Source organism: Manis pentadactyla, chromosome 8 (genome assembly GCF_030020395.1).
Source record: "Manis pentadactyla isolate mManPen7 chromosome 8, mManPen7.hap1, whole genome shotgun sequence".
Lineage (NCBI taxonomy): Eukaryota > Metazoa > Chordata > Mammalia > Pholidota > Manidae > Manis > Manis pentadactyla.
This window is the reverse complement of record NC_080026.1, coordinates 58,227,570-58,248,121: the sequence shown is the minus strand read 5'-3', so window position 1 is coordinate 58,248,121 and position 20,552 is coordinate 58,227,570. Positions and strand designations below refer to the sequence as shown.

At 38.3% G+C, this 20,552-nt stretch overlaps 1 protein-coding gene across 6 annotated transcripts in view; it reads right to left on the bottom strand.

Annotated features, from left to right (window-relative positions):
• MAPK8 (mitogen-activated protein kinase 8) overlaps window positions 1-20,552 on the bottom strand; it is a 165,704-nt gene that overhangs the window by 44,503 nt on the left and 100,649 nt on the right. For 5 of the 6 annotated variants that reach the window (XM_036916590.2, XM_057505757.1, XM_036916587.2 and 2 more), the window contains one exon: window positions 4,562-4,732. The exons of the other annotated variant lie outside the window; for it this stretch is intronic. In XM_036916590.2, coding sequence (XP_036772485.1) covers window positions 4,562-4,683 — 122 coding nt within the window. In that variant the 5' untranslated portion in view covers window positions 4,684-4,732. The remainder of the gene's footprint in view (window positions 1-4,561; window positions 4,733-20,552) is intronic. 6 annotated transcript variants of the gene reach the window in all.

Here is a 20,552-nt window from a genome sequence, read left to right as displayed (position 1 = left end):
TTGTTCAGTGCCTCTGTCTCTTTACTTATTTTCTGTCTGGTGGATCTGTCCTTTGGAGTGCGTGGTGTGTTAAAGTCTCCTAATATGAATGCATTGCATTTTATTTACCCCTTTAATTCTGTTAGTATTTGTTTCACATATGTAGGTGATCCTGTGTTGGGTGTATACATATTTATAATAGTTATATCCTCTTGTACGACTGACCTTTTATCATTATGTAATGTCCTACTTTGTCTCTTCTTACTTTCTTTGTTTTGAAGTCTATTTTGTCTGATATAAGTAATGCAACTCCTGCTTTTTTCTCCCTATTAGTTGCATGAAATATCTTTTTCCATCCCCTTACTTTCAGTCTGTGTATGTCTTTGGGTTTGAAGTGAGCCTCCTGTGGGCAGCATATAGATGGGTCTTGTTTTGTTATCCATTCAGTAACTCTATGTCTTTTGATTGGTGCATTCAGACCATTTACATTTAGGGTGATTATTGATAGGTATGTACTTATTGCCATTGCAGGCTTTAGATTCGTGGTTATCAAAGGTTCAAGGGTAATTCCCTTACTATCTAACAATCTAGTTTAACTCACTTCGTATGCTATTACAAACACAACCTAAACGTTCTTTTTTTTCCCTCCTTTTTCTTCCTCCTCCATTCTTTGTATATTATGAATTATATTCTGTACTCTTTGTCTATCCCTTGGGTGTCATCTACTTAGCCTTAGGAATACTTCCATCTATAGGAGTCCCTTCAAAATGCACTCTAGAGGTCGCTTGTGGGAGGTAAATTCTCTCAGCTTTTGCTTATCTGAAAATTGTTTAATCCCTCGAGGTAAATTTTCTCAGCTTTTGCTTATCTGAAAATTATTTAATCCCTCCTTCAAATTTAAATGATAACCTTGCCGGGTAGAGTATTCTTTGTTCAAGGCCCTTCTGCTTCATTGCATTAAATATATCATGCCACTCCCTTCTGGCTTGTAAGGATTCTGCTGAGAAGTCTGTTGATAGCCTGATGGGCTTTCCTTTGTATGTGATCTTATTTCTCTCTCTGGTTGCTTTTAATAGTCTGTCCTTATCCTTGATCTTTGCCATTTTAATTACTATATGTCTTGGTATTGTCTTCCTTGGATCCCTTGTGTTGGGAGATCTGTGGATCTCCATGGCCTGAGAGACTATCTCCTTCCCCAGACTGGGGAAGTTTTCATCAATTACCTCTTCAAAGACACTTTCTACCCCTTTTTCTCTCTTCTTCTTCTGGTACCCCTGTAATGCAAATATTGTTCCACTTGCATTGGTCACACAGTTCTCTCAATATTCTTTCATTCTTAGAGATTCTCTTTTCTCTCTGTGCCTCAGCTTCTTTGTATTCCTCTTCTCTAATTTCTATTCCATTCACCGTCTCTTCTACTGCATCTAATCTGCTTTTAAACCCCTCCATTGTATGTTTCTTTTCAGATATGGAATTTCTTAATGATTGAATCTCCAACTTAAATTCATTCCTGAGTTCTTGAATATTTTTCTGTACCTCCATAAGCATGTTTATAATTTTTATTTTAAATTCTTTTTCAGGAAGATTCATGAGTTCAGTTTCATTTGGCCCTTTTTCTGGGGTTTGTGAGATTTTGGTCTGAACAATGTTCTTTTGATGTTTCATATTTCTGTGTGTTGCTCACTAGTGCCCAGAAGGTCCAGTCCCTGGAGCTGCTTAACCCCTAGAGTGAGGTTGGGGGTCGTAGGGGAGTTAATCTGGTGCCCTGGGGGTAGGAAAGATCTGTTTCCTAATTCCCGTCTGTGGTGCCTGTCTCTGGTGTCAGAGCCAGTGGGCCAAGCACACAGGTCTAAGCCTCTGTGCTTTGTGTCTGTAGCTGTTGTAGGCAGGGCCTCCCTCTGGCTGGCCTGATGCCAGCACAGTGACTGCTGGTTTGGGAACCAGTGCCGGCAGGCTAGGAGGAAGGCACAGCAGACTGCATGTCACAGAGGGGGGCCTTGGAGTTGAGTAGGCAGCCAGGGGCACAGAGCACCTGAAGCTCCTTGAAGTTCCCAACCATGTGGGCCCAGCACACCCAGACAACCTTGTCCAGCTCTCCCCTCCCCCATGCAGCAAGGTCCGTGCAAATGCCACCCCTTCTGCAGCCTTCTGTTGCTAGGAGGCCTCTCAGACCACCTGCCTTTCCTCTGACACAGAGCGGCTTGCTGTGGATCCCCTCCTCCACAAATGGCCGGAATCTCAATCTCTCAAGCACTCTGCCTGTCTGAGCTCCCCAAAGTCTAGAGCACCACACAGTGTAGGTGTCTGCTCCCAAAGCAGACCTCCAGGGCTCCATTTCTCTTCTTCCCGCCAGTGAACTGGGGTAGGGGAAGGGCTTGGGTCCGGCCAATCAAGGCTTTCATATGTTACCCTGTTTCGTTGGGTCTACTCTGTTCATGAGGTTTGTATGAAGTCTGGTTCAGCCTTCTTCTTGTTGCTGTTTTAGGCTTAGTTGTATTAATTAACTATATTTTTGTACTATTTGTGGTTTTGAGAGGAGTTCTCCATCTCACCTCTCATGCCGCCATCTTGAATCTCCCTAAGTATGTTTTATTTTTAACCATTAAATTAATTCCTATTAATTTTTTATCTGCTAAAGCAAGGTGATATTTCAAACTCTGAAAGTTCAAAAGTAACTGAATAGGTTGCACTATTTTGTATCCAAAGAAATCAGATTTCTAATAGTTGATTCTTCAAAATGTACAAATTAGAAACACCTGGAAATTCAGAGTCCCCAATCTAGGCCCAGTGAATCTTACACAGTTTGGGCCCAAAATAATACTATTTTTTAAAAATTCAGTTCTACAGTTAATTCTGACAGTAACACAATAGTGAGTTAAAAATTTTAAAACATGTTTATTTCATAATAATCTTTTATGAAAAAATAAAAATTTTAAGATACTTATTTCTTAGGACAGGGGTTAGTTAAAATGGCTTAAGGTCTCTTCCAAAGCAATTTAAAAAAATCCTGATTGACAAATATCAAAATGCATTTGTCTGAGAACAAGCAAAGTTATGGAAACATTACTATATTTTTAAACACTGTTAAGTATTTTAAAAATACATTCCTCACAAAAACCATGCAGATTAGGTGAGAAAACACACTCATAAGTTGACATAAGTCACAGAGCTAGAATCTGACCTAAGAGGTGACTTTCAGAATCCTTCCCATATTGACATTATCACATTATTTTCTTTAAATTTAATGTGTGGCTGGTTAAACACAGTTAGTTGAAATGACAACAAGCCAGCAAATAATGCTCTGTAAAATGACCCAAATCATAACATTTTTGATATTACAAATTACTTCAAGGATACAGAAAAAAGAATAAATGCTATTGTTTCCATTAAAAAAATTTATTAGACTGTAATATTTTACCATAATTGCTCCATAATTTTAAAAACGATATTATAGATGAAGTTCCCTTCCTTTTCTCTAAACGTAGAGGTAAAGCATTATTCTGAGGTTTGAGCTTATGAATGTTTTTATACTCTTCTATGTATGTATGTGTTCATAAATATATGGTAATATTTTGCATACTTTAAACACTATAAATGGTACAATAATGTACGTATATTCTGCATCTGGCTTTTAAACTCCACACTACATTTCTGAGATTATCCTTGTCGACACATATAGCTCCAGTTCATTTTAAATGTTGGATGGTATTTCACTGTATGACTATACCCCAATTTTTTATTCTCCTATTAATAGGCTTTGTGCTTACTAACTTTTATTATTATAAATGGTGCTGCAAAAAGTAGCCCTATGTATGTCTTTTTATGTACATGTGTTAAGAGTTTTTCTAGAACCTGAAGAACTACAGAGTTGTAAACACTCACGATTTTTTAATAGATTCCAAAACAAATCTGGTTTAAGAGATAATAAAGATATAATCATGCTTGACTGAGGCTTAGAATTCTCCCAAACACTAGCTTATTATGCTAACTTAGTAATCTAAAATCATTAGTAGAACTGTCCCAAAGACTATTTTATGCTTCAGTTTATAACGAATTATGCTGATCTACAAAGCTTAGGCTTTTTGTAGAAATTAGCTTGTAATCTATTTTAAAAACACGTAAAAGTTTTGAAACACATGTAAGTGAGATGATACTAGTTGAATTCATTCCCTAGTGCAAAGTAAGACTTCTGAAATTCCAAAGTTTCATTATAGTGTGAAAATGATGATTATGTGGAGCTTCTTATTAAACAATTAGCTATGGGAACAGATGATACATGGAATTAACAAGCTTGCCACTTACTCTTTCCTGATACAGGTATTTGTCTTTACATGGCCTATGACCAAGTATTTAATCATCATTTATAGTTAAAGACAGCAGTGCTGATTTATAAAAAGTTATGTTGTAGTTGTAATAATAAAGATCACTAATCCCAGAACAGAAACTTACTGCTATAGCTTTAAATTTTATAGTTTTAATTTTTTGAGGCAAGTTAAATATTTACCAAGGTATCTATATTATGAGAGGAGAAGAAACAGCAGTTAATGATTTTCTTGTTTAATTTTTGAGAATAAAAACTTACCATACTATTCCTTGAGCTCCTGAGCCTATAGGCTTTAAATTCTGATACCGTTTCAGGACTGTGAATGTAGAATCTCCAATCTCTACACTATAAAAATTGCTGTCACGCTTGCTTCTGCTCATGATGGCAAGCAATTAATTTAATGGCTTCATCCAAAAATTCACCAAGAAGCTGCAAAATGAAAATGCGATGTTATCAAAATGAATTTGTTTGATCTTAAAATCCAAGTCCTCACTCTGTTCACTTTATACTTAAAGACAGCAGGGCTGATTTATAAAAAGTTATGTTGTAGACAGTAACATAGATTACTAGATCATATTAAAAGAGTTTCTTCTTTAAAAAAACACAGTTAGAAAGAAAAAAATACCACAGCCTCTGGTTAACATTTGCTATACTTAAGGAAATGATTCATAGTTAAAAAAAACAAACTTTTACTAGGATAAACAGTTTCTCCAACCTGGAAGTCACATGTATATGTATACATGTAATCTGTATACATGTCTTAACTTGCATACATACTACTGGAAGACTGCTAAAAAAAAAAGACAGCAAGTAATAACAAAACATGTTCTTAAGGTCACTTCCACAGTTTAAAATGTAGAGCCAGTCCTTTTTATGTGTTTATTACAGAGTGGTGAAACTTGTTTGTAAGAAATTCATAAATTTTCATTCAAAAATAATTCACAATCTCATTTAGTGCCATATAAAAGGAACAACAAGTAGACAGGCTAGTAAACTGGTTAGCAGGTATCACGCATACATAACAAACACAGAGCTACACAGTGCTTTCACTGCAACAGAGCCATGACCCCCACAGCAACATACAGGTATAATGCATATGGTGAAGTTGTAAGGTTGAAATGATGCAAAGCAGGGTAAAAAATACAAAAAAGAGAAGAATTATTTAACACATTCTGATATAAAAAAATAATACTGTTCTGAACTGTTTGGGGCATGAAAAGCATAACTTAAGTTCTAACCAGTCCTTTACCACATGTCTGATTTTGGTTTTTACCAAGGCAGTCTTTTACTACTCATTTGGCTATTGGTTATAGACAAATCTATTTTCCATCCATATTAGATGAAACTGGTCTATTCCAAAATGCATGCAAGACAGCTATGACCTATTCCCCACATCCCAAAAAACCTGTTAGGTCTAAAGAATTACCGTTTGTGTGTTGTGTGTGCTTCTAAGACAATGCTAGCAAAAACAAAAATGAAATCCTCGTAAGATTTAATTAACAATGCAAATAATTAACTCAGCAAATATGAAGTGCCTACTACTTGTCAGGCATGCACACGTGGAAGTTCATGAACTGGAGTCTAATAGCTGAATTCTTAGAGTGGGATGAAGCCACTGGAAAGTGGAGAGCAAGAGAGTGCCTGGCAGGATCAACCAGATCTCTGGCTGTTACTTGGAGATTATACTGCAAGAGAAGAGGGACCAAGAGTTGCAAGAGGAAAACGAGCTATTGTAATAATCTGGATGAAGGAGGTAAAATTAAAGTTAATGAGGATTCTTAGGTATGATGGAGTTAAACAAAAATGAAACAAAAAAGTGCAAATTGTGAAAGCCTTAAAAGATAAATAAATTGGAAGCAATTAAGGAGCTAGATAAATGATTTGGATAAATTAAAGACCCAAAGAAACATTTTCTAAACTAGTCATATAATACTGCAGAGAGGACTGTCAGAAAAGACAAGTGTCATTAATTCTGCCTAAGTGGAACAGATCACAGGCTTAAAGAGTTTAGTAACGACTTTTAACGTTCAGCTATGCTCAAAGGATGATCAAATATAGGTACCGGTCATCCAGACCAAGCCCACACCTTAACTTGAATTCCCTCTTGCCTACCAGAATAAAGAAATAGGGAGGAAGAGAAGAGGGAAAAGTAAGAGAGGGAAGTGTTGGGTGGCAAGCCCTTCAATGAATACACATTTATCCCCCAAACTGGGTCTGCCCAGGGGTTGGAGACAGTAATAATGATCTAAATGTATATATGCTTGGAGGCTAAGCACAGAGCACCATGGTGTTTGTAGCCCAAGTAGTCAAACTGTGTTTGCAAATGAGACTTCTGAGGCTTACTTGGGGGACTGGTACTCCTATCCTTAGGAATATGAAAGATGAGAAGAGAAAGGGGTCTCTACGGTGCTTCACAGAAGTTTACTTACTTACAAAACATGTAACAAAAAGGCTGTGTTTCAGTTTCTCAACTTGCTTCAAATCAAAGAAAAGGCTGGAAGGGGGCGGAAGATGGCGGCGTGAGTAGAGCAGCGGAAATCTCCTCCCAAAACAACATATATCTATGAAAATATAACAAAGACAACCCTTCCTAGAATAAAGACCAGAGGACACAGGACAATATCCAGACCACATCCACACCTGAGAGAATCCAGCGCCTCGCGAAGGGGGTAAGATACAAGCCCCGGCCCCGCGGGAGCCGAGCGCCCCTCCCCCCAGCTCCCGGCGGGAGAAGAGCAGGCAGAGCGGGAGGGAGACGGAGCCCGGGGCTGCTGAACACCCAGCCCCAGCCATCCGGGCCAGAGTGCAGGGCCCTCGATACTGGGAAAACAGGGCAGCAAGAACAGTGAGCAGGCACTGGAGGCTGGGCGACAGAGGACATAAGAAAAGCGCGCGACCATTTTTTTTTTTTTTGCTTTTTTGCTGCTTTGTTTTGGCGAGCGCTTTTTGGAAGTCTTAAAGGGACAGGGACCCCAATATTAGGGAAACAGGGCAGAAAGACCGGTGAGTAGAGGCCTGAGGCTGGCACCGGAGAATAAAGAAAAACGAACGACCACCTTTTTTTTTTAATTAAAAATTTTTTTTTTTTTTAATTTTTTTTTTAATTAAAAAAAAATTTTTTTTCTTGTTTTTTTTTGTGGTCGTTGTTTTGTTTTGGCGGGTGCTTTTTGGAAGTCTTAAAGGGGCAGGGCGGGCCACTTAATCCAGAGGTAGGGAATCCGGGGATCTCTGGGCACCCTAACCCCTGGGCTGCAGGGAGCAGGGAGGCCCCTTACGGAGATAAATAGCCTCCCAGCCGCTCCCCCTCCAACGCGACTCAACCATTTTGGAGTAGCTGCCCGAGCCAGGCCACGCCCACAGCAACAGCGGAGATTAACTCCATAGCAGCCGGGCAGGAAGCAGAAACCCTGTCTGCGCGCAGCTGCGCAGCACAAGCCACTAGAGGCCGCTGTTCTCCCAGGAGAGGAGGGCCACAAACCAACAAGAAAGGAAGTCCAGCCGTCACTCGTCCCAGTTCTGCAGACTATTCCTATCACCATGAAAAGGCAAAGCTACAGGCAGACAAAGATCACAGAGACAACACCAGAGAAGGAGACAGACCTAACCAGTCTTCCTGACAAAGAATTCAAAATAAGAATCATAAACATGCTGACAGAGATGCAGAGAAATACGCAAGAAAAATGGGATGAAGTCCGGAAAGAGATCACAGATGCCAGAAAGGAGATCGCAGAAATGAAACAAACTCTGGAAGGGTTTATAAGCAGAATGGATAGAATGCAAGAGGCCATTGATGGAATTGAAATCAGAGAACAGGAACGCATGGAAGCTGACATAGAGAGAGACAAAAGGATCTCCAGGAATGAAACAATATTAAGAGAACTGTGTGACCAATCTAAAAGGAGCAATATCCGTATTATAGGCTGTCCCAGAAGAAGAAGAGAGAGGCAAAGAGATGGAAAGTATCTTAGAAGAAATAATTGCTGAAAACTTCCCCACACTGGGGGAGGAAGTAATCGAACAGACCACGGAAATACACAGAACCCCCAACAGAAAGGATCCAAGAAGGGCAACACCAAGACACATAATAATTAAAATGGCAAAGATCAAGGACAAGGAAAGAGTGTTAAAGGCAGCTAGAGAGAAAAAGGTCACCTATAAAGGGAAACCCATCAGGCTAACGTCAGATTTCTCAACAGAAACCCTACAGGCCAGAAGAGAATGGCATGATATATTTAATACAATGAAACAGAAGGGCCTTGAACCAAGGATACTGTATCCAGCACGACTATCATTCAAATATGACGGTGGGATTAAACAATTCCCAGACAAACAAAAGCTGAGGGAATTTGCTTTCCACAAACCACCTCTACAGAACATCTTACAGGGACTGCTCTAGATGGGAGCACTCCTAGAAAGAGCACAGCACAAAACACCCAACATATGAAGAATCGAGGAGGAGGAACAAGAAGGGAGAGAAGAAAAGAATCTCCAGACAGTGTATATAACAGCTCAATAAGCGAGCTAAGTTAGGCAGTAAGATACTAAAGAGGCTAACCTTGAACCTTTGGTAACCACGAATTTAAAGCCTGCAATGGCAATAAGTACATATCTTTCAATAGTCACCCTAAATGTTAATGGGTTGAATGCACCAATCAAAAGACACAGAGTAATAGAATGGATAAAAAAGCAAGACCCATCTATATGCTGCTTACAAGAAACTCACCTCAAACCCAAAGACATGTACAGACTAAAAGTCAAGGGATGGAAAAACATATTTCAAGCAAACAACAGTGAGAAGAAAGCAGGGGTTGCAGTACTAATATCAGACAAAATAGACTTCAAAACAAAGAAAGTAACAAGAGATAAAGAAGGACACTACATAATGATAAAGGGCTCAGTCAAACAAGAGGATATAACCATTCTAAATATATATGCACCCAACACAGGAGCACCAGCATATGTGAAACAAATACTAACAGAACTAAAGGGGGATATAGACTGCAATGCATTCATTCTAGGAGACTTCAACACACCACTCACCCCAAAGGATAGATCCACTGGGCAGAAAATAAGTAAGGACACGGAAGCACTGAACAACACAGTAGAGCAGATGGACCTAATAGACATCTATAGAACTCTACATCCAAAAGCAGCGGGATATACATTCTTCTCAAGTGCACATGGAACATTCTCCAGAATAGACCACATACTAGGCCACAAAAAGAGCCTCAGAAAATTCCAAAAGATTGAAATCCTACCAACCAACTTTTCAGACCACAAAGGCATAAAACTAGAAATAAACTGGACAAAGAAAGCAAAGAGGCTCACGAACACATGGAGGCTTAACAACACGCTCCTAAATAATCAATGGATCAATGACCAAATCAAAATGGAGATCCAGCAATATATGGAAACAAATGACAACAACAACACTAAGCCCCAACTTCTGTGGGACACAGCAAAAGCAGTCTTAAGAGGAAAGTATATAGCAATCCAAGCATATTTAAAAAAGGAAGAGCAATCCCAAATGAATGGTCTAATGTCACAATTATCGAAATTGGAAAAAGAAGAACAGATGAGGCCTAAGGTCAGCAGAAGGAGGGACATAATAAAGATCAGAGAAGAAATAAATAAAATTGAGAAGAATAAAACAATAGCAAAAATCAATGAAACCAAGAGCTGGTTCTTCGAGAAAATAAACAAAATAGATAAGCCTCTAGCCAGACTTATTAAGAAGAAAAGAGAGTCAACACAAATCAACAGTATCAGAAACGAGAAAGGAAAAATCACGACGGACCCCACGGAAATGCAAAGAATTATTGGAGAATACTATGAAAACCTATATGCTAACAAGCTGGGAAACCTAGGAGAAATGGACAACTTCCTAGAAAAATATAACCTTCCAAGATTGACCCAGGAAGAAACAGAAAATCTAAACAGACCAATTACCAGCAACGAAATTGAAGAGGTAATCAAAAAACTACCAAAGAACAAAACCCCCGGGCCAGATGGATTTACCTCGGAATTTTATCAGACATACAGGGAAGACATAATACCCATTCTCCTTAAAGTTTTCCAAAAAATAGAGGAGGAGGGGATACTCCCAAACTCATTCTATGAAGCTAACATCACCCTAATACCAAAACCAGGCAAAGACCCCACCAAAAAAGAAAACTACAGACCAATATCCCTGATGAACGTAGATGCAAAAATACTCAACAAAATATTAGCAAACCGAATTCAAAAATACATCAAAAGGATCATACACCATGACCAAGTGGGATTCATCCCAGGGATGCAAGGATGGTACAACATTCGAAAGTCCATCAACATCATCCACCACATAAACAAAAAGAAAGACAAAAACCACATGATCATCTCCATAGATGCTGAAAAAGCATTTGACAAAGTTCAACATCCATTCATGTTAAAAACTCTCAGCAAAATGGGAATAGAGGGCAAGTACCTCAACATAATAAAGGCCATCTATGATAAACCCACAGCCAACATTATATTGAACAGCGAGAAGCTGAAAGCATTTCCTCTGAGATCGGGAACTAGACAGGGATGCCCACTCTCTCCACTGTTATTTAACATAGTACTGGAGGTCCTAGCCACGGCAATCAGACAAAATAAAGAAATACAAGGAATCCAGATTGGTAAAGAAGAAGTTAAACTGTCACTATTTGCAGATGACATGATACTGTACATAAAAAACCCTAAAGACTCCACCCCAAAACTACTAGAACTGATATCGGAATACAGCAAAGTTGCAGGATACAAAATCAACACACAGAAATCTGTGGCTTTCCTATATACTAACAATGAACCAACAGAGAGAGAAATCAGGAAAACAACTCCATTCACAATTGCATCAAAAAAAATAAAATACCTAGGAATAAACCTAACCAAAGAAGTGAAAGACTTATACTCTGAAAACTACAAGTCACTCTTAAGAGAAATTAAAGGGGACACTAACAGATGGAAACTCATCCCATGCTCGTGGCTAGGAAGAATTAATATCGTTAAAATGGCCATCCTGCCCAAAGCAATATACAGATTTGATGCAATCCCTATGAAACTACCAGCAACATTCTTCAATGAACTGGAACAAATAATTCAAAAATTCATATGGAAACACCAAAGACCCCGAATAGCCAAAGCAATCCTGAGAAAGAAGAATAAAGTAGGGGGGATCTCACTCCCCAACTTCAAGCTCTACTATGAAGCCATAGTAATCAAGACAATTTGGTACTGGCACAAGAGCAGAGCCACAGACCAATGGAACAGACTAGAGAATCCAGACATTAACCCAGACATATATGGTCAATTAATATTTGATAAAGGAGCCATGGACATACAATGGCGAAATGACAGTCTCTTCAACAGGTGGTGCTGGCAAAACTGGACAGCTACATGTAGGAGAATGAAACTGGACCATTGTCTAACCCCATATACAAAAGTAAACTCAAAATGGATCAAAGACCTGAATGTAAGCCATGAAACCATTAAACTCCTGGAAGAAAACATAGGCGAAAACCTCTTAGACATAAACATGAGTGACCTCTTCTTGAACATATCTCCCCGGGCAAGGAAAACAACAGAAAATATGAGTAAGTGGGACTATATTAAGCTGAAAAGCTTCTGTACAGCAAAAGACACCATCAATAGAACAAGAAGGATCCCTACAGTATGGGAGAATATATTTGAAAATGACACATCCGATAAAGGCTTGACGTCCAGAATATATAAGGAGCTCTCACGCCTCAACAAACAAAAAACAAATAACCCAATTAAAAAATGGGCAGAGGAACTGAACAGACAGTTCTCCAAAAAAGAAATACAGATGGCCAACAGACACATGAAAAGATGCTCCACATCGCTAATTATCAGAGAAATGCAAATTAAAACTACAATGAGGTATCACCTCACACTAGTAAGGATGGCTGCCATCCAAAAGAGAAACAACAACAAATGTTGGCGAGGCTGTGGAGAAAGGGGAACCCTCCTACATTGCTGGTGGGAATGTAAGTTAGTTCAACCATTGTGGAAAGCAGTATGGAGGTACATCAAAATGCTCAAAACAGACTTACCATTTGACCCAGGAATTCCACTCCTAGGAATTTACCCTAAGAATGCAGCAATCAAGTTTGAGAAAGACAGATGCACCCCTATGTTTATTGCAGCACTATTTACAATAGCCAAGAATTGGAAGCAACCTAAATGTCCATCAATAGATGAATGGATAAAGAAGATGTGGTACATATACACAATGGAATACTACTCAGCTATAAGAAAAGGGCAAATCCAATCATTTGCAGCAACATGGATGGAGCTGGAGGGTATTATGCTCAGTGAAACAAGCCAAGCGGAGAAAGAGAAATACCAAATGATTTCACTTATCTGTGGAATATAAGAACAAAGGAAAAACTGAAGGAACAAAACAGCAGCAGAATCACAGAACTCAAGAATGGACTAACAGGTACCAAAGGGAAAGGGACTGGGGAGGATGGGTGGGTAGGGAGGGATAAGGGGGGGAGAAGTAGGGGGGTATTAAGATTAACATGCATGGGGGGGTAGGAGAAAAGGGAGGGCTGTACAACACAGAGAAGGCAAGTAGTGATTCTACAACATTTTGCTATGCTGATGGACAGTGACTGTAAAGGGGTTTATAGGGGAGACCTGGTATAGGGGAGAGCCTAGTAAACATAATATTCGTCATGTAAGTGTAGATTAGTGATAGAAAAAAAAAAAAAAAAAGGGCAGTTCCTGTGTGGTAACCTCCAACGAGTTCTACACAAGGGTATAAAGGGCATATAAAAGTGTAGGCAAAGGGTCTGTTTGTGTTTATACAGAGGATCAAAGCCTAATTGGGCTACCCCGAAAATGAACTAAGATACGATATGAAAAAGAACTTCCAACATCTGCACCCTCTGGAAGACTCATGCCAGAAGATGATCATCAAACAACCCCAACAAAGATCCACGCACTGCTACAGCTGTAGATGCACTCATCCCACCAGTTCCTGGACCTGCCATGGGAATGAGGAAGGAGATATCTAAGCTGGCCTGTGCATACAGTAAAACAACAAAATTGGACTGGATCTATACTGTTGGAACTCAACCAAGAATTTGGAGAAGTGCAAATTGTAGCGCTCCAAAGTCTTACAACTACAAACTATTTATTGTTAAAAGAACATATGGCATGTGAACAGTCCCCAGGAATGGGTTGTTTTAATTTGTCTGATTTCTCTCAGACTGTTCAAGTTCATTTGGACAATATCCACCATATCATAGATAAGTTTTCACAAATGCCTAAGGTGCCTAACTGGTTTTCTTGGTTTCACTGCAGAGGGCTGGTAATTACAGATATGCTTTGGTTATGTAACTATACTCCTATTATGTTAATGTGTGTGTGCAATTTAAGTAGTAGCTTAAAACCTATACATGCTGAAGTTACTCTATAAGAACATATATCAAAGAAATAATCAATCTTCCCATGTTTTCTTCCGCCTGCTACTTCTATAGCTTTTCTTCTTCCTTCCTAATTACAACCCTTAAATAGAATTTGTGCCTCATATCAAATTTACCGAGTATCATAATTCTTCCAAGTGGTAAAGATACCTCAAGACAAATGCTGGGCATAGAAGCCACAGGGCATAAATATGCAAAGAAGTAAAAAGCTAACTTTTTCAAACAATAAGGCTTCTCTCTCACTTACCAACTTCACATTTCCCTGTATGGCCCCGGAAGATGACTGGTTAGCCAGAGACGGGTAAGATTCCTCAAGGGAGGAACAACCTAAGACAGGCACAGTCGCAGGGGGGCCATCAGGTGAGAAATTGGGGATCAACAGAGGTGAGGCTTAGAACCTCACCCCCCCGTTCTGAGAGAAATCTTCTGCATACGTGGATGTTTTATTGCCCTGGTCTAGCTGGGATTAACACATAGTCTACAGGCACACACCTGATCATCTACATGTGCTCTCATACAACACTAAACTATGTTTTCTACCTTTATCTTGTATCTACCTACCACTTCAGCATTTTATTAAAAATAATAATAATAAAGAGAGAAATGTGGTATCCACATATAAATCAAGTATAAAAACCAAATGAGTATTCATATTTGAACTGACTGTTTATAGTTCATAATGCATGAGCAAAACCGAAAGTTTCTGTGATGACTGCCCTTGTACTGTTCACTATGTAACTTATTCATTATGTAAGAATTTGTTCTACATGTAAAAACTTGTTTGTTATGCCTCAGAAGATTGGAGACTGACAAAAATTAGGCTTGGGGTGGAATAATGAATGTGCATTGAGCATTGACTCCCCTATACAGAATTTTATTGTCGTTAACAACCATTTGATCAATAAATATGAGAGATGCCCTCACAAAAAAAAAAAAAAAAAAAAAAAGAAAAAAAGGACAGACTTCCAATGGTAAAATAAATTAGTAACCGGGATGTAATGTATAGCATAAGGAATATAGTCAAGATATTGTAACAGCCTGGTAGGGTGATAGCTGGAACCTAGAATTATGTATATAAATGTTCTACCACTGTGTTGTACACTTGAAACTCATGTAATGTAATACTGTGTGTCAACTACCCTTCAATAAAAAATAATTATTATAAAAAAAAAAAAAGAAAAGGCTAAGCAGATTCAGGAACATACACAGGACTGGTTTCCCTTTGTGCTAAAGTAATAATAGCAAGAGAGGCTTGTCTCTATTCTCAGAACAGAGTGGCCCAGCAGCAGGTGTGGGATCACTGGTGCCCACATGGAAGCCTGGACAAACTTGTGGCAGCAGCTGAGCAACAAAAGCCTAGCCAAATCCCCAGCAACAGTACAAGGGCAGGAGACAGAGGACCTAAGGTTAAGTAGACAGCCCCAACCAGTGGTACTCTCTAGAGAAGTCACAGCTGCCACTCCCATGAACAACTGACAGAACTCTACCCACTTATGCTCGGTTGTACAATATTTAATGGAGTACTTGAATCTAACTCTATGCTACATACTGTGAACACAATCAGCATCTGGCCCCTCACAGAACTGGCAGTTAAGACAGAAGTAGAGACCTTATGTTGTTTACTACCCACTTCACTAACTGTGGTTGTGATAAGCGCAATAAAGAAAAAGAGCAGGATACTATGGAAGCAAGCCTATGCTAGTCTGGACTCAGGAAAGGATTCCCCAGATAATGTAGTATTTGAGTAAGATATGAACACTGAATTTGAATTAACCAAAGCAGGGAGGGGAGAGAACTTTCTAGGCAGAAGAAAGAGCACCCTAGGACACAGCAAAATTAACTGTACAATTCAATGAGTTCTGATAAATGTATACAACCCTATAACCACCACCATAAATAACCATGCTATAGAAGATTTACATCACCATAAAATATTCCCTTGTATGATCAATCCCTGCCCTCCAATGAATTGCTTAGTTTTGTCTTTTCTACATCTTCATATAAATGAAATCATCCAGCATGTAACTTTTGTTTTTGGCTTCTTTCAATTGCCCTAATGCTTTAAAGATTCATCTACACTGCATCCATTTTTATTACAGTATGGTATTCCATTATGTGGATATACCATGTGGATTATGTCCAGTTTGGGGGATATTATAAATGCTAGTATGAACATTCACAATTTATTTTTCCATTCACCTTGGGTAAATAGTTAAGAGTGGGATTTCTAAGTCCTATGTTTAACTTTATAAGAAACTGCGAAACCATTTTCAAAGTGGCCATACTATTTTTCATTCCTATCACTAACAAGAGTTCTGCTCATTCTACATTCTTGTGACTGTCATTTAATTTTACCTATACTAGTGCGTGCACAGTGGTATTTCATTGTGCTCTATATTTGCACTTCCTGATAATGATGTTAAGGATTTTTTTGTGGGCTTATATCCTAATTCATAAATCTTTTTTTTTCTTGTGCAATAGGTAATTAATTATTTAGCCCATTTAAAAAATGTGATTGTCTTGCTACTGAATACTTTTTTATATATTCTGAATATACATCCTTTATCAGATGTTTTTCAAGTATTTTCTCCCAGTCTGTGGCTTTCCTTTCCATTTTCCTAACAGCATCCTTTCTTTTCCTTTTAACTTTCTACTTTGAAATAACTTTAGACTCAAACAGAAGTTGCAAAAATAACACAGAGATCTTTGTTATCTTTCACCCACCTTCAGTGAATGACAACATTTGATGTAACCCATACAATTATCAAAATGAGAAACTTTACACTGGTACAATACGATTAACCAAACTCCAGACTTTACTTACATTTTGTTTTTACAGGCACTGGTTTTGTGTGTGTTGTTCTCTGTAAAGTCTTATTTTTTTTATTTCTTATTTTGGTATCATTAATGTACAATTACATGAGCAACATTATGGTTACCTGACTCCCATTATCACGTACCAACCACATACCCCATTACAGTCACTGTCCACAAGCATAGAAAGATGCTATAGAATCAGTACTTGTCATCTGTGTTGTACTACCTTCCCTGTGCCCCCTGCTACATTATTTGTGCTAATCATAATGCCCCTTTTAGCGCCTTATCCCTCCCTTCCCAACCATTCTCCCCAGTCCCTTTCCTTTGGTAACTGTTAGTCCATTCTTGGGTTCTGAGAGTCTAGGGCTGTTTTGTTCCTTCAGTTTTCACTTTGTTCTTAAATTCCACAGATGAGTGAAATCATTTGATACTTGTCTTTCTCCACCTGGCTTATTTCAGTGAGCATAATACCCTCTAGCTCCATCCATGTTGTTGCAAATGGTAGGATTTGTTTTCTTCTTATGGCTGAATAATACTCTATTGTGTGTATGTACCACATCTTCTTTATCCATTCATCTACTGATGGACACTTAGGTTGCTTCCATTTCTTGGCTATTGTAAATATGGCTGCAATAAACACAGGGTGCACATGTCTTTTTAAAACTGGACTACTGCATTCTTAGGGAAAATTTCTAGGAGTGGAATTTCTGGATCAAATGGTATTTCTATTTTGAGTTTTTTGAGGAACCTCCATACTTCTTTCCACAATGGTGAACTAATTTACATTTCTAACAGCAGTGCAGGAGGGTTCCCTTTCTCCACATCCTCGCCAGAATTTGTTGCTGTTTGTCTTTTGGATGGTGGCCATCCTAACTGCTGTGAGGTGATATCTCATTGTGGTTTTAATTTGCATTTTTCTGATGATTAGTGATGTGGAGCATCTTTTCATGTGCCGTTGGCCACCTGAATTTCTTCTTTGGAGAAGTGTCTTTTAGCTCTTCTGCCCAGTTTTTAATTGGATTATTTCCTTTTTGTTTGTTGAGGGGGGTGAGCTCTTTATATATTTTGGGCATCAACCCTTTATTGGATCTGTCATTTATGAATATATTCTCCCATACTGTAGGATGCCTTAGGATGCCTTTTTGTTCTATTGATGGTGTCCTTTGCTGTAGAGAAGCTTTTCAACTTGATAAAGTTCCACTTGTTCATTTTTGTTTCTTCCCCCTTGCCTCAGGAGATACATTCATGAAGAAGTTGCTCATGTTTATGTCCAAGAGATTTTTGCCTATGTTTTTCTCTAAGAGTTTTATGGTTTCATGACTTACATTCAGGCCTTTGATACATTTCAAGTTTACTTTCGTTTATGGTGTTGGACAATGCAACAGTTTCATTCTCTTACATATAGCTGTCCACTTTTGCCAGCTGTTGAAGAGGCTATGATTTCTCCATTGTATATCCATGGCTCCTTTATCGTATATTAATTTGCCATATATGTTTGGGTTAATATCTGGACTCTCTATTCTGTTCCACTGGTCTATGGGTTTGTTTCTCCTGTACCAAACTGTCTTGTTTACTGTGGCTTTGTAGTAGAGCTTGAAGTTGGGAAGCGAGATCCCTCCTGCATCAGTCTTCCTTCTCAGGCTTGCTTTGGCTATTTGGGGTCTTTTGTGGTTCCATATAAATTTTAGAAATATTTGTTAAAGTTCGTTGAAGAATGCTGTAGGTATTTTGATAGGGATTGCATTGAATCTGTAAATTGCTTTAGGCAGGATGGCCATTTTGACAATATTAATTCTTCCTAGCCAAGACCATGGGATGAATTTAGATTGGTTACTGTCCTCTAATTTCTCTTAAGAGTGTCGTGTAGTTTTCAGGGTATAGGTCTTTCACTTCCTTGGTTAGGTTTATTCCTAGATATTTTATTCTTTTTGATGCAATTGTGAATGGAATTGTTTTCCTGCTTTCTCTTTCTGCTAGTTTTCTTTGTATCCTGCAACATTGCTGAATTCAGACATTAGTTCTACTAGATTGGGAGTGGATTCTGCAGGGTTTATTATGCACAATACCATGTCACCTACAAACAGTGATGGTTTGACTCCTTCCTTACCAATCCGGATGCCTTTTCTTTCTTTGTGTTGTCTGATTGCCGTGGCTAGGACCTCCAGTACTATTTTGAATAAAAGCTGGGAGAGTGGGCATCCTTATCTTGTTCCCAATCTTAAAGGAAAAGCTTTCAACTTCCTGTGGCTAAGTATGATGTTAGCTGTGGGTTTGTCATATATGGCCTTTATTATGTTGAGTTACTTGCCCTCTATACCCAGTTTGTTGAGAGTTTTTATCATGAATGGATGTTGAATTTTGTTAAATGCTTTTTCAGCATCTATGGAGATGATCATGTGGTTTTGGGCATTCTTTTTGTTGATGTAGTGGATGATGTTGACGGATTTTCGAATGTTGTACCATCCTTACATCTCTGGGATGAATCCCACTTGATCATGATGGATGATTTTTTGATATTTTTGAATTTGGTTTGTTAATATTTTGTTGAGTATTTTTGTGTCTATGTTCATCAGAGATATTGGTCTGTAATTTTATTTATTTGTTGTGTCTTTGCCTGGTTTTGGTATTAGAGTGATGCTGGTTTCATAGAATGAGTTTGGAAGTATACCATCCTCTTCTATTTTCTGGAAGACTTTAAGGAGAATGGGTATTGTGTCTTCTCTAAATGTCTGATAAAATTCAGTGGTGAATCCATCTGCTCCAGTGTTTTGTTCTTGGGTAGCTTTTTAATTACTGATTCAATTTCATTGCTGGTAATTGGTCTGTTTAGATTTTCTGTTTCTTCCTTGGTCAGTCTTGGAAGGTTGTATTTTTCTAGAAAGCTGTCCATTTTTTCTAGGTTTTCCACCTTGTTTGCATATAGGTTTTCATAGTATTCTCTAAGAATTATTTGTATTTCTGTGGTATCCATTGATTTTTCCTTTAACATTTCTGATTCTGTTTATGTGTGTAGATTCTCTTTTTCTCTTAATAAGTCTGGCTAAGGTTTTATCTATTTTGTTTATTTTCTCAAAAAACCAGCTCTTGGTTTCATTGATTTTTTTTTCTATTGTTCTACTCTTCTCAATTTTATTTATTTCTTCTCTAATCTTTATTATGTCCCTCCTTCTGCTGACTTTGGGCCTCACTTGTTCTTTTTCCAGTTTTAATAATTGTGACTTTAGAGTATTCATTTGGGACTGTTCTTCCTTGTTTAAATAGTCGTGGATTGCTATATACTTTCCTCTTAGAACTGCCTTCACTGCATCCCACAGAACTTGGGGCATTGTACTGTTGTTGTCATTTGTCTCCATATATTGCTTGATCTCTGTTTTAATTTCGTCATTGATCCATTGATTATTTAGGAGCATGTTGTTAAGCCTCCTGTGTGTTTGTTAGCCTTTTTGTTTTCTTTGTACAATTTATTTCTAGTTTTATACCTTTGTGGTCTGAGAAGTTCGTTGGTAGAATTTCAATCTTTTTTAGTTTACTGAGGCTCTTCTTGTGGCTTACTATGTGATCTATTCTGGAAAATGTTCCATGTGCAGTTGAGAAGAATGTGTACCCTGCTGCATTTGGGTGTAGAGTGTTGTGTATGTCTGTTAGGTCCATCTGTTCTAATGTGTTGTTCAGTGCCTCTGTGTCCTTACTTATTTTCTGTCTACTTGATCTGTCCTTTGGAGTGAGTGGTGTGTTGAAGTCTCCTCAAATGAATGCATTGCATTTTATTTCTTCCTTTAATTCTGTTAGTATTTGTTCATACGTGTCGGTGCTCCTGTGTTGGGTGCATATATATTTATAATGGTTATATCCTCTTGTTGGACTGAGCCCTTTATCATTATGTAATGTCCTTCTTTATCTCTTGTTACTTTCTTTGTTTTGAAGTCTATTTTGTCTGATACTAGTATTGCAACACCTGC